Here is a 13,942-nt window from a genome sequence, read left to right on the forward strand (position 1 = left end):
TCTCATTTTTTCCACAGCATCACCAAGGTTTCCACAGCATCATTTAGGTTTGACTGGACCTGCAAACTTAAAAATATGGCCAATGCTTAGATGGCTGCACTGCTTAGAAGCCCCATCAACCGCCTTCTTAAACTGAATTAGGGATGTTAAAGTACAAATAAGCTAATTTACACAGTGACGGTGGAGGGACTAGGGACTAGTGCTAAAATTGATTTAGGGCACTCACCTATGGAGTGCATGAGGCCGCTGTCCACATTGGCATTGAGCAGATTTGACATGGCCAGCACGGTGCAGTGGCGCAGGGAAGCAAGACGTCTGGACATTCCTCGTTTCCTCTCAGCCACCTGCTGGCCATCCTCCTCTACTTCACTACAGTCATTCAGCAGGTTCATGAACAGAGTGAAATACCTGATAAAACAAAAGTTAAGATGAAGAGAGAAATGGTGAAAATGCAGCTGTGACGACAGGCTTTAATGTGTCACTTCTGCAAATCTCTACCACTTATGCATAGCCACCTGCTGCTATATTAGCAATGCATTTAAAATAAAAAACAGGTTATGTGATTTAAATCTGTGTCAAGGGCTGTCCTACTTCAGGAAGAGTTGAGATTTGGCCTCCATCAGCTCCACTCCATCTCCTTCCTCAGGCTGTAGAGGCAGGCCAGCCAGCAACGACACTACTGCCTCCATACTTGCCTGGTCCAGGTCCCTGAGTAACAAGTACAAGCAATAAGAAGTGTGTAAACACAGTGAACAAAATCTCAAATAACTGGGGAGAGAATGTGATATTCAGGCACTGTACCGTGTGAGATATTTAACATCATCGTCTGCGGCTTGATTGGAAGTCCCCATTACCCAGTCAGTCAAATATTCCACCATCTTATTTCTGAAAGGGGCATTAAGACACTACACATTATGATCTTGTTATAAAACCAGCAACAAAATAATTACATAATAATTTATCGTATTACAAAAAAACAGCAACACATGAAATACTTAGGACAATAAATAAGATGTTTACCTGAATTTCATCTCTTGACAGAAGGAGAGATCATCCCTGCGCTCCATCATCACCTCCACTAACTGACATAGCTTGGTTTTAATCTGAATGGCATGAACCCCATTTCCTAAAATGCGGACGTACCTGTGGGAAAATACAAACATTAAAAAACAAAACCAATTCAATTCAATTAGTGCACCTCATTTAAGCATCATTAAAAAATTATTTCAAAATGTGAAACTCATATATTCTATAGATGTATTACACATAGAATGATCCATGTTATGCATTTATTTCTTTTATTGTTGATGATTATGGCTTATAGCCAATGAAAACCAAAAAATCAATGTCTCAGAAAATTTCAATATTAGATAAGACCAACTGGTACTTTTGGCAGTGTGGGCAGGGTGCCAAGTCCTGCTGGAAAATTAAATCCGCATCTCCATAAAAGTTGCCAGCAAATGGAAGGGAAAACACTGCACTGACTTTAGACTTGAACTTTAAGAGCTAAAAACATGCAATAAAATAAAAAATAACGAAGAGACAAACACCACTGTACATCCATTTAATCAAAAATGGGATGAGAGGAAGCCAGACCTGACTAGGTTGAGCATCATGGTCTCAATGCTGGCCTGGCCAAGATGCTCAGAGCTACCCTCTGTGTGACTGTCCAGCAGGTTCTTCATGATGGCAATTGTCTGCTCCACAAACAGTGTGTTTGTGTCGTTGATGGGCACCTGAAGGAGAACACACAGATAGGAAATAAGAAATGAAGTCATAGATGTGTGCTGAGAATCACTGACGAAATGAAATCTGAAACCTTAAATCCATATTTAATAAATTACAGGGCTTCAGATTTCTGATGACGTGATGCTGCATTTAGAAACCATGATAACTCCTCTGCCCTCTTGTGGTCAAAAACCTTAAATTTCATGTGTCAGTGTAAAAGATTGAAAATATTTTTATTTATAATGCTCTGCAAATTTCTCACAAAATAAGGAAAATTCCCATTAAACCACTTTATGCTATAACAAACAATGAAACATTTGCAGTTGTTGTTACTCACCGGCCCCTGGGTGTCAAAAAAGCGGCCTATGCTGTTACGCAGCTTGGTGAAGAGCATGGGGTAGAGGGCGGGGCTCAGCTCCAAACCAACCAGGTCTTTCACGTTGGTGCGGATCTGCAGGCCAACCTTCTCATGAGTGCAAACCATGAGGGACAGCAGCCGCTCTAAAAACCTGCTGAGAGGCGTCTCACTGTTCACCTCACCCGAGGCCATGGAGATCATGGAGCCCTTGCGCTCGCTCAGAGGACCCATAGGAGGGCTATAGGTGCCCAGGCTGGGTGTGCTGCGCTGCTGCAGACACACACCACCCAGAGCACACAGGAAACCAGTCATACTGATCCACTCCTGAGGACGGACAAAAGAAAGTGAGTGTTATTTATTTCTCTAGAAAAAAAAAATTAATTAACATCTGACAGAAAACTAAAAAAATTAGCATGTTCACTTGGGCATAAAGTTCTTAATGGATTCTAATGTTAAATCACAATTAGGGGTGGGTGATATGGCCCTAAAATCACAATCATCACATGTTTATTTAAGCCCCAGAATTGTGTGGTAAACAACTGCTTCTAAGACTGAGCGTACCAACATTTGACTACAATGACGGAAGTTTGCTGGTTTGTCTGGTTAAGTTACTGTAGTCTAATGACAGTTCAGTGTGCACTCAATGCTCCCCTGGTAAAAAGTCACCAAGCAGAATTAGATCTTTTTTACTGTATTATATCTCATGATAGATTTAATGCTTTTTATACATTAGAATATTTATATATTTTATTATATTTTTGTAAACCCAATCACTCCAGCCCCAGAAAAATCAACATTAGACCTGAAATGCCAAATATGGGCATAACAGAGATTACAGAACGATGCACAATTTCAGTGATCCATTATATCAGCATTAACAACAGCTTCCCCCTAAAAGCTTCATTTACTCTAAACTTGAACATGTGTTCAAACTAAAATAAGCGAAGAAAAAAAAGCTGAAATCACTTACATGTCCATCTTCAGCTTTGTTCTTGGGATGGTTTAGTATTTGTTTGGTTGACTGCTCCCATTTAACATGAGTATCCTCCCAAGCCTGATGGTAGAAAGAGATGAGTTAAAGTAAAAATTAAAACAGCATAACTATTAAAACACTGAACATTTAGAAACTTTTAACTTTTAACACTTCACATCACCTCTATGTTTCCAGCTGTAGGATGATCTATCCTTCTAAGTAAGGCCATCACTCTCTTCTGTAGGGTAGAACGGCCTACACACACATACAATCACATAAGAACTTGCAACAGAATCTCAAGAGCATCAAACTAAACTATGCAGCTCTCCGTGCTGTTTGTAAAACTAACCTGTCGCCATCATGTTGCTGACGGAAGCAAACTCTATGAAGGTGTTGTAGTTGGGAAGGACAGTGTATACAGGCAGCTCATCCACGCTGCAGCGGATATCCGCCTCCTCACACAGGTGCCGAAAGCAGGACATGGCCACCAGCACGGCCTCAGCGTCCGGACTCCACAGGAACGAGTACAGACACACCTCCAGCTTGGTCTGTGCTTGTCTGCTAATGGGGATCAAACTCCCCTGTGTGGCACTCTCCTGATGATAAAGATAATATTAAAAAAAAAAATCTCTGTACAATGCTACTCCTCCCGTGTGTAATTCCATCAAACAATCTTCGTAATAAAACCAATAAAATGTCAAATCAATTAATATTTGCATACTTGCATGTATAGACAGTTACGCATAATATACAAATAATGTACAAATTACTCAACCCCTAGCTAATTGGTTTATTGTAGAGAAAGAAGAGCTAAATGGTTGTACATATTGCTAATAAACCTAAAAAATATGTTTAAATTGCAGTTTTATAAAGCAATATAAAAAATACGTTTAGGCTAGGGCTCGGTGATATTAGATTAATATTTTTAGTTCTTACATAACCCTAATACACAAGCTTTTTCCTTTACATTTAATGTATCTCTTTTTTCATAGAAGGCAGCCCCTTCAACCTTACAAGCATCTTTTATAATAAAAACATCACTGCCACATAAAAGTTTCTGAAGGAAGCAAATGTCCATCTAGATTCCCGCTGCCAGCTTCTATTTATAAAAACAGTAAGTAAAACAGTATTTTAATTACTTAAATTCATTTGATTAAGCTCCCAGCCATAATCTAGGCTATTTATGTAATTCGATAGTGAAAGAAGAGGCAAAATAAATGAAAACCTGAAAAAGAATGTGTTTAGTATTTGGCCTTTGAAACAATGTTGATTTGTACTGCTTGTAACATTAATTGAGATAAGTTTGTAAAATTGGATTATTTGCCAAAAAAAAGATTGTACATATAAACATTGCAACTGTAGCAGAACAGAAATCCATCTCATTATGGGTGAAGAAGAAAACATAATTGTACAGAATATTTAAAGTGTTCCAGTGCCCTCTTCTGGTCATTAAAAAATATAAAATGTCTTGTGAGAAGAAAATCTATTAGTCAGGAGGAGCCCAAATTCAGTTATAAAGGCCTGAGATCAATTCAGTCAATACATTCCATACCTAGTAAACCTTGAAACTAGTGTTTGAACAGGGAAATCATTTTCAGACTATGTCGTGCCATTAGTAGTGATGGAAACAAAGCTGACACCTATCAATTTATGCACTGTTGTGAGATAGAGGGTGTGTACTTACTTTGTTCTTCAAGAGGAACTTGTTCCTGCAGATGAGAATCTCCCTTAGCCACTTCAAGATCTCCGTGCTGTTGATCATCTGGTGGCCAGTCAGCTTCTTACATATGAGGAACAGGACCTGAGAGCTGAGGGATGCAGGTCAAAGAGATTAAAAGATTAAACAGATGCACAACTGGAATAAGGGACACCAATCAGGCAATTCAGTTGATGACTGACCTGATATCCCAGAAAGTCTCAATAGGTGTATCAGGGTTCCACAGCTCGATGGTCTCAGGCTGATGCAACACCAAAAGTGCCTGGCAGATAAAAAAAATACAGACATCTATATTTACCTGCAAACATGTAGTTAAATAGCATGGATAAGTGTGTGTTTTTCAAGAGTCATATAATTTTTTAACTCAATTTAACTTTCAGTTATTATCCAGAGCGACTGATAAAAGTGCTTAGTCATTCATCTGCAAAATCTAAGGCTACGTCAGATAGACCCAGAATTCAAGCTACATTTAAGCCAAACGATACCCAGGACCAACTATTTACAACAAGAAAAGCAGTGTGAAATGGACTTGGGGTGTATTGAAACATGATAGTATGATTTTTTGTCAAATAGCCCACCTTTGTTTGCCTCCAGAATTCTGAAAACAGGGTTTTTTAGCCGATGCTTCCAGTCTTACAATGCTAGTAATAGGGGCATATTGTTGCTCATGCAAAGAAATCATTATCTTCATATCATTAACTCATTAAGCTCAAAGCAGCACCACACTTCATTGGTAGCTCTGGAAAACATTAAGAGACCACTTCCGTTTCTAAATCAGTTTCTCTGATTTTGCTCTTTATAGGTATATGTTTGAGTATAATAAACATTGTTGTTTTATTCTTTAAACTACAGACAATATTTCTCTCAAATTCCAAATAAAAAAAGTCGATTAAAGCATTTATTTGCAGAAAAAGAGAAATGGCTGAAATAACAAAAAGATGCAGAGCTTTCAGACCTCAAATAATGCAAAGAAAACAAGTTCATATTCATAAAGATTTCATTAAGAGTTCAGAAATCAATATTTGGTGGAATTGGTTTTTTTACATCTTGGCATGTTCTCCTCCACCATTCTTACACACTCATTTTGGATAATGTTTTGTCACTCCTGGTGCAAAAATTCAAGCTGTTCAGCTTGGTTTGATGGCTTGTGATCATCCATCTTCCTCTTGATTATATTCCAGAGGTTTTCAATTTGGTAAAATCGAAGAAACTCTTCATCACTTTGAAGTGGTATCTTATTTTTTTTTTCCAGTGCTGTATGTATAATTTATTTACTGTAATTTCTGAGACATTTAATATCATGAAATGTTAGCCAAGGCAAGACATGTTTAAAGTACGAAGGACTATTAGGTGTGGACCAGGTTTTGACCATCCTTTGACTGTTCTGTTCTACTGGATTAGATTCTGAATTGCTTTTCACACTTTAAGGTTAAAACATATATTATTTTTCAAACAAAAGGAACCTAAATATCAGAAAGCATCAAACAAATGGTAGTTTCTATGTAAACAGGTGTTGGGTGTGCTTAGACATTCCTTTTGTGCCTTAAGGGAACTGATGATTTTGTACTTCTTCTGAAGTTGTTTTAGGTAAACGTGCGTTACTTGAATAATTGCTTCAAAGAAGTAACAGCAATTTCACAGGGGTATGGATTCAGGCTTCTAAACACAACTTAGGCATTCATCACCATATCAAATAACATCCCCCATCTTCACCACAAGGGCAAGAGAAACAGAATGAGAAGGAAAGAGAAAGAACAGATCATATTTGATACCTCCATGGCCTCCTGAGAGAGCTCTGACGCGTGTGTGAGGGGCACGAGCTGGACCAGGCCGATGATGAGCTCAGTTGTGCTGCTCTGGATCTCGACTCCCTGCTTCCCAGGGTTCTGTCACAACACAGACATATACACACAAAAAACACATTCCTTACAATTTGCATGCCCTGCTATTAATTCACCAATCATTTTTATTTTATAATCTTTAAAATCTTTAATTAAAGAAAATCCCCTTATATACACTAAGCTCTTTGCCCAAATAATAGCTCTGGGAAACCTATAGTGGTCGAACCCCACAGTCACAGGCCTAACTGGAACTTCAACTTCAACAAAAGATTAACTATTAAAAATGCATCATTCATTATGATTAATAAGCTATCTGTTTCAATCAATCAAGTTATATCTGTTTCAATAAAGTTTTTGAAGAAAGAAATGTGCTTGTTAAACGTGTAATAGTAACATTTTTGCCTTTGAAGGACTCTGTGTACTCACATGTAGCATTAGTTTGGGGTCAGCATGGATGAGTTTCACCAAAGCAAGCAAGAGAGAACGAGAGTCCATATCTGCAGACTTTTCCTTGAACTTTAGACTAGTCGTCATCTTCTCCTTGAACGTTAGACTCTGTGGAAAAAAAAATAGATAAATAAAGAAATAAATGAATATAAATGAATACATTCTATATGCTGGTATCTTAAGGAAAATAAGGCAAGACAGTATCCAAAAGTGGTTTGGAGAAAAATGTAAGTAAGTAATAAGCTGTACTTCATCCCAAAAAAAAACATAACCTGATAAAAAAAATTGAACACGCTTTGATGAAGCGTAAGTAGAATCTATTTTGTTTTTATCAGCAATGGTACAACTTTTTTAGCCAAACTTTGCTGAAGTACTGCAAGATGTCACAGGATCTTGCATTTTGATCCTGCAAAACCCCATTAAAAGGTCTCATTCCATCGTTTTTAAATTCAATTTAAAATGTCTAGTTGTGGTCTCTAGTATGAATTAATGCCATGTGAGCCATTGTTTGTGGGGGAAAAAAACAGTGCTCAGGTATTTCTATTTAGCCCTGCTTTAGATCACTGAATTTCTGGTCTCTGAATAAAGACAGGCTCTTGCTCATGATTATTTATACATGCAAACATATTACCTCTGATTGGCTAACAGGACTGCAGCAGAGAACACCTAACTGCCCCCCCCCCCCCCCAAAATCACCCCTCTAATCAAACCTCTTTTTTTTACTTACAGAGGAAATAATTTTTTTCAATCATTCTAGCAGAGAAATGTTCCTATGTGCCACTAACTGCAACACAAGCCGAAAACAACAATCAATCCACTGTGCTTAACAGAGGTCTTTTTTCTTTTCTTATAAATATAAATATTTTATACTGCACCATTCCTTCTACAAACATCCATTGAATTAGTCCAGCCTTAATTTAAGTATTTCGTTTTTAACCCTTCTCGTTTAATTATGCCTAGTCACAAATAATGACCTGGGCTGCCCAAAGTTTTACATACTACTATACACTGTATTGTGAGAAAAAAAGACAGGTTTAAAATATAACTAAACTTTATGAGCAAGTGTGAAAAGAAGATCATTCCTTACCGGGGTCATCCTCAGTGGTTGATGGGCACTGTGGCTCTGGACGACTCGGCCCTGTGTGTCTGCAAACATGGCACGCAGCTCGACTGAGTAGCAGTAGATGGCATCGATTTTTGGCCACCAGTCCAAGTGAGACTGTAAAAAAAAAAAAAAAAAAAGAGGCAGAAATGAATCTCATATAGAAACCTAAGTTTTAAATTTCTGCCTGAAAAGTAATAAAAGACAACGCATGCATGCTGTGCTGATTATATTATAACTCTTTAGTAGAGATTACAAACTCTTTGAGAGTTTTTTTTTAAATGGACATTTTTCCTTGTCCGATTTATGGTAATAAAAATAATTATATAATTACTGCTGTTATCTGATTACTTAAGTAATCATTTAAACAGCGAATTTGGGAATGGAACGGGAAAGGGTGAAAAATGTGGAAAAATGAAAAATACCAAAATTTGTATTTGCACTATTATTTATGTATTTTTTTATCTGTCATTTCTGTGCTGTAATACCAGATACTGTTTAGGTTTTTTTCTCATTAGATTTGTCCTGTCTCTCTACCCTTCTGATTATCTTTACGCACTCCCTTAATAAAAATAAAAAGATAAATCTGGAGTTTAGCTCAGTAACTATATTTCTCAGTACATGTATGCTCTTTTTTCCCCCTAATTTTTATATAATTGTATCCCCAATTTTCAGAGCCAACTACCTAACCCACTTATTAGGACTACCCCTGTCACTAGTGATGCCCAAACACCAGAAGGGTGAAGACTATCACATGTCTTCTCTGATACATGTGAAGTCAGCCACCACCTCTTTTCAAACTGCTGCTGATGCAGCGTTGCCGAGTAGCATCACAGCGCTCTTGGAGGAAAGCATAGCGACTCTGTTCTAATACATCAGCTCAGAGATGCCTTGTGCTGATTGAAATAACCCTTTGGAGTGATGTGGGGAAAGAGCGCCATCTGCCAACCCAGAGAGAGCAAGGCCAACTGTGTTCCCTTAGGGCTCCAGTAGCCGATGGCAAGCTAAATGAACAGGATTCGAACTGATCATAGTGGCAGCGCTTAGCCCGCAGGACTACTCAGAGTCCTAGTATATGTATACTCTTAAGTGGAATATTCTCAGACTCAAAAATAAATAATAAGCAATGTTTAACACAGAACCTGTGAGATGGAGACAAATCTTTTTTAGAGTGATGCTAAAACTGAAAGATTTAAATAAGTTAAATAATGTATTAAATAATGTATTTTTTTATATTGTGGAATCTAAAAAAAAGCTGCAGCATAAAGTTTGGAGCTTTCATGGTGTTATATGTTCATATAAACACATTGATTGGATTACTGATAAATGACTGTCCTCAGTACTCACATTGGTGATGATTTTGTGCAGAGAGTTGACCAGGACGAAATGGAAGGTAGGAGGAGATGAAGAGGCCAGACAAACCTAGAAGAAATGGAAAAAACGTACGACTACTAAACACACAGTGATACCAACAACTGTACATCAGGTATCTGAAACTGAACACCACTCTACTGTACATTCACAAAGAAATCAGCAGCAAAGGTTTGTTAACCTTGACCGGTCCCTACACAACAGCATGCTATGCTAATATTAGTCATAACCGTGAGAGCCATCGGTGAGTAAGCTCTGCAAGAGCAAGGCTGACCTTGAAGTGCTGGTTGTTGTGTGGGTTGATGCGGAAGCAGGACACAAAGCAGTCAATCATCAGGTCCACGTCAGCGCTTTGGCATCCAGTGCCCCGTGAGAACGGTTTAGTTGGGTTAAACAGGAGAGCCTGTGTGGCAGAAATACAGAGAGGTAGTTCAGATTTTCCACAACATTAAGAACAAAAAAAATATTCTATCAATCAGCAGATCTCACACACTTACTTTAAGATCCACCACAATGGACTGCACTAGCAGGAAGATGACAGAATGATCCTCCCAGTTGATGTATGTTGAAGCTTTACACAGTTTGACACAGGCGATGGCTGCGCTCTCAGTCAACTGCTTGCTGCTGCCGTGACCTGCAAGGGCTTTCCTCAGACTATCCAAAAACAATTTCTGCAAAAAAACAACACATTTATTTAAATCAAACCTAACCTGAAACTGATTTGATTTTTTTTATATATATATATATATATATATATCTATTAACCCCATTTTTATTTTCACTTCTATCCTCCATTTTTTTTCAAATGACACTGCAATGGTCACTACGCTAGTACCAACTACTTGACTGGTGTGGTCAATTATTTGTTGAATGGATCGATAAATTCTGCAAGCTTTCAAAAAAACATACCGAAATGCCATTATTTTAACAGCATAGTGTCTCCCCATCATTATATATTTTTTCCTGCTTATAACATCAACTTCAAGAACTGACCCCAGACTTACAAGGGGAAAGGGTGAATTGGGACAACTCTTCAAGCACCCTATACAGATATATAGCAGTGGAGTGCTGTATAAGTTTAATAACCTGCTGGTTAACTTATTTAACTTTAGGGCATCATATCTTGTATGTCTTTAGAAAGGAGGGAAGGTGTTGCAGCAGTTAATTATTATTGTCCATTCCTTAATTCCTCTGTGATGGGGAGCTGAAATTAGCTTTATTTTATTTAACTTTTATTTTACTGAGACCAAACACTAGAACTTTTTCATGCTTGTTATGAAGACAGTGGCCATAAAACATTGAAACTACACATTATACTATGGTATATATGGTAACAAAACTCAAATTTGCGGGTTTCTTTGGTCGCTTGTGCCGCCACGATGCCAGTAATTCTCAGCCCTCTGTTTGAAGGGTCATGTAGCCCTTAAGGCCAATTTATAGTTCTGCGTCGACCCTACGACATAGCCTACGCATATTCAGCGATAGTGCACTATACAGCGGAGAAGGTTTATACTTCTGTGTGCATGCATCAGCGGCTGTGCAGTTTAAACCACAAAAGCGTGAATGTGTGTGTGGGGTGGGGGGGGTGGGGGGTGCAAGGCCCAGCAGACTAATCACAGCTGTAGCTGTCTGTGCCGCACAATGCATAGTTACATTTCAAGGGAGATACCCATCGAAATACAGTGTAGGCTACAACGTAGGGTAGCAGCGACACATAGGCTACGGTGTAGGTTCGACGCAGAAGTATTAATTGGTCTTAACATTTCCCCCTCCTGGTCTGCCTTCTAGTGGAAGGCTCTAGTAATATTCATAGTACACTGGCATAAGTATGTGAACAGTTACAATTATGTAAATGCTAGGCCAAACATCAAGCATAACTCTAGACTAAAACTACAGTGTAAACAGACTCATGAATTGTGTACAGCTGATCCAGTAAAATTGATTTTTTTTTTTTTTTTTTTTGTAAATTAGCACAAGGGCTACAGATGTAAACAGTTAAAAGAAAACAATACTATGGTAAAAAAAAAACTAAATGAGCTGAGGAAGTCAATGAATTAGAGAGACCTCTTACCTTATTGGCCTTGCTGTCCTCCACTACTTCTTTTGAGATGCTCTGTGTGATCTCAGGACACAGGATCAGGAGAATGATTTGCAGAGGCCACACGGCTGCCTTCCTTTTTGCACTCTCTGCAAAACTGTCCACTAGGTCAAACAGCTTCTCAGCAGAGTCTATTCAGCAGATGACAGAGAAATGGCATGATGTTAATATAAATTGGTCTATATTTTAACTTGATCAAAGGCTAAAATCAGCTGTCCACAGAGAACATGTTAGAAACTAAAGAAAAACAAATGAAATCTTGACCTCAAAATCAAGCATTTCATGTAATGTGAAATTACAGTAACCTTAACATTTCACTTACCAGCCATATCAGCCTGTGGTCTCTGATACAGCATCGTAAACTCATCAGGGTAAAACTCCACCCAGTTCCAGAAAGCCTGAACACCACAAAAGTGAAGACGCATATTAGTCATATTCTGCATTTAATCAATTATAAAATGAATGTTTAAAGTTTAATTAGCTTTTTAATAATATAACATACACACACATACACAAGAGACACATACCTTTTCCAAACTATTTATAACAGAAAGCTGTGCTGGCTTTTTCAGTGCTTTGAATTTCAGTACAGTTTCTGTGGGGATACAGGAATCATTTGTTAATGCAAAAAAACTTACTGGAAAATAATTACAATAATAATAACCGAATGAGTTTGATTTACCTTGAAGTAATCTCTTTAACTTGGAGCAGTCCACATTGATGTACTGAATCAGCTCAATGTCATGAACGTCTACTGTGTCCTCTGTGCAAACGGTCAGCTCCTGTAACCTATAGAGATGAGAAAGATTAAAAAAGGAGCGTTATAAGAGCACACACTACATGCTTTGATTAATTTAATATGCAATATATGCTGTTTAGTTATTCCAAATAAACCTAACTCCTCTAAGTGAATAACTTCCACACGAATGTGTGCCAAATTCTCACGTACACGTCAGTCAGTAAAATGGGGACAAAAGCAAACGCATGTGCACAAACACTGACAAACACAAATAGATTTCCAAAGATAGTCCAGTCCAAGACATCAGAGACAATCAAAAGCATTCTGCATCTGGACCTCACCCACCACCACACAAGAAGGGTGTGTGCAAGTGTTTTTTCCTGCTTTGTTCCAGGGGAGTTTAGTGTGGCAGTTTGGTAAATACAATGCTTAGCTCATCCATTAAACAGAAAACATTGTTTGTTTGTTTGTTTTATTTATATTTAAGTATGCAAATATATATCTCTGAAAAAAATAAGAGGCCACTTCATTTTCTAAATCAGTTTTTCTGATTTTTCTATTTATAGATATACTTTTAAGTAAAATTAGCATTGTAGTTTTATTCTATTAACTACAGACAACATTTCTTCCCAATTTCAATAACAAATATTGTCATTTAGAGCATTTATTTGCAAAACATGAGAAATGGCTTAAATAGCAAAAAGATGCAGAGCTTTCAGACCTTAAATAATGCAAACAAGAAAACAAGTTTAAAAATCTATATTTGGTGCAATAACCATGATTTTTAATCACAGTTTTCATGCATCTTGGCATGTTCTTCTCCACCAGTCTTGCACACTGCTTTTGGATTAACAAAAATTCAAGCTGGTGCAAAAATTCAAGCTGTTCAGCTTGGTTTGATGGCTTTGGTTTTTTTCCATCTTTCTCTTGATTATATTCCTGAGGTTTTCAATTTGGTAAAATCAAAGAAACTCAATTTTAAGTGGTCTCTTATTTGTTTCCAGAGCTGTACATATATAGATATAGAAATCATAGTCTCACAGATAATTAAGGAACACATAAGAAAACATGTAGTAAACTTAGAGGTTTAAAAAAACAAATTACTCCTAATAATTCCTGGTCTTCCTCTTCCTGATCCTTTAATCATAACATTTTTGATGGTATACTTGAGGATACTTTCAAAGCTTTTGATTTATTTTGGATTGACTGACCTTTATGTTCTAAAATAATTTGTATTCTTTAGTTTAGTTAAGTAGTTCTTAGAACATTACTCCAATAGGGCTATTCACTGTATACACTGTACAACTGATGCTCTCAAACACATTAACAGGGCAAGAAATGTAATTTTCTTCACAGTTGAGATGTCTTTAGTATTAATCTACAATGTAATAATGAAAAACTACAGTACTTTATGCATGTTTTTGCTGTTTTTTTAGAGATCAATCATTTTTCAAAAGCACAAAATACACAAAGTAAATCTGATTAGATTTGTCATTCTATGTGGTGAAGAACTGAACTCTTGAGACAGAAAGGGGACTTTTGACTGACAGCCACAGAAAACAAACCAG

At 37.4% G+C, this 13,942-nt stretch overlaps 1 protein-coding gene across 8 annotated transcripts in view; it reads right to left on the reverse strand.

Annotated features, from left to right (window-relative positions):
• The window catches only part of nf1a (neurofibromin 1a), an 88,828-nt gene that overhangs the window by 63,978 nt on the left and 10,908 nt on the right, over positions 1-13,942 (reverse strand). For all 8 annotated transcript variants that reach the window (XR_002649582.2, XM_022666986.2, XM_022666922.2 and 5 more), the window contains exons 5-25: positions 12,318-12,424; positions 12,163-12,230; positions 11,958-12,033; positions 11,609-11,766; positions 10,035-10,208; positions 9,812-9,940; positions 9,514-9,588; positions 8,152-8,283; positions 7,044-7,172; positions 6,549-6,662; positions 4,959-5,038; positions 4,744-4,867; positions 3,409-3,655; positions 3,241-3,314; positions 3,057-3,140; positions 2,066-2,410; positions 1,597-1,736; positions 1,021-1,143; positions 802-885; positions 592-708; positions 227-408 (exon numbers count right to left, since the gene is read on the reverse strand). Coding sequence is in view for 7 of the 8 variants with exons in the window: in XM_022666986.2 (XP_022522707.1) it covers positions 227-408; positions 592-708; positions 802-885; positions 1,021-1,143; positions 1,597-1,736; positions 2,066-2,410; positions 3,057-3,140; positions 3,241-3,314; positions 3,409-3,655; positions 4,744-4,867; positions 4,959-5,038; positions 6,549-6,662; positions 7,044-7,172; positions 8,152-8,283; positions 9,514-9,588; positions 9,812-9,940; positions 10,035-10,208; positions 11,609-11,766; positions 11,958-12,033; positions 12,163-12,230; positions 12,318-12,424 (2,762 nt within the window). In the remaining variant the exon portion in view is untranslated. The remainder of the gene's footprint in view (positions 1-226; positions 409-591; positions 709-801; positions 886-1,020; positions 1,144-1,596; positions 1,737-2,065; positions 2,411-3,056; positions 3,141-3,240; positions 3,315-3,408; positions 3,656-4,743; positions 4,868-4,958; positions 5,039-6,548; positions 6,663-7,043; positions 7,173-8,151; positions 8,284-9,513; positions 9,589-9,811; positions 9,941-10,034; positions 10,209-11,608; positions 11,767-11,957; positions 12,034-12,162; positions 12,231-12,317; positions 12,425-13,942) is intronic.

The sequence above is a fragment of the Astyanax mexicanus genome, chromosome 18 (genome assembly GCF_023375975.1).
Source record: "Astyanax mexicanus isolate ESR-SI-001 chromosome 18, AstMex3_surface, whole genome shotgun sequence".
NCBI classification, from domain to species: Eukaryota; Metazoa; Chordata; class Actinopteri; order Characiformes; family Acestrorhamphidae; genus Astyanax; species Astyanax mexicanus.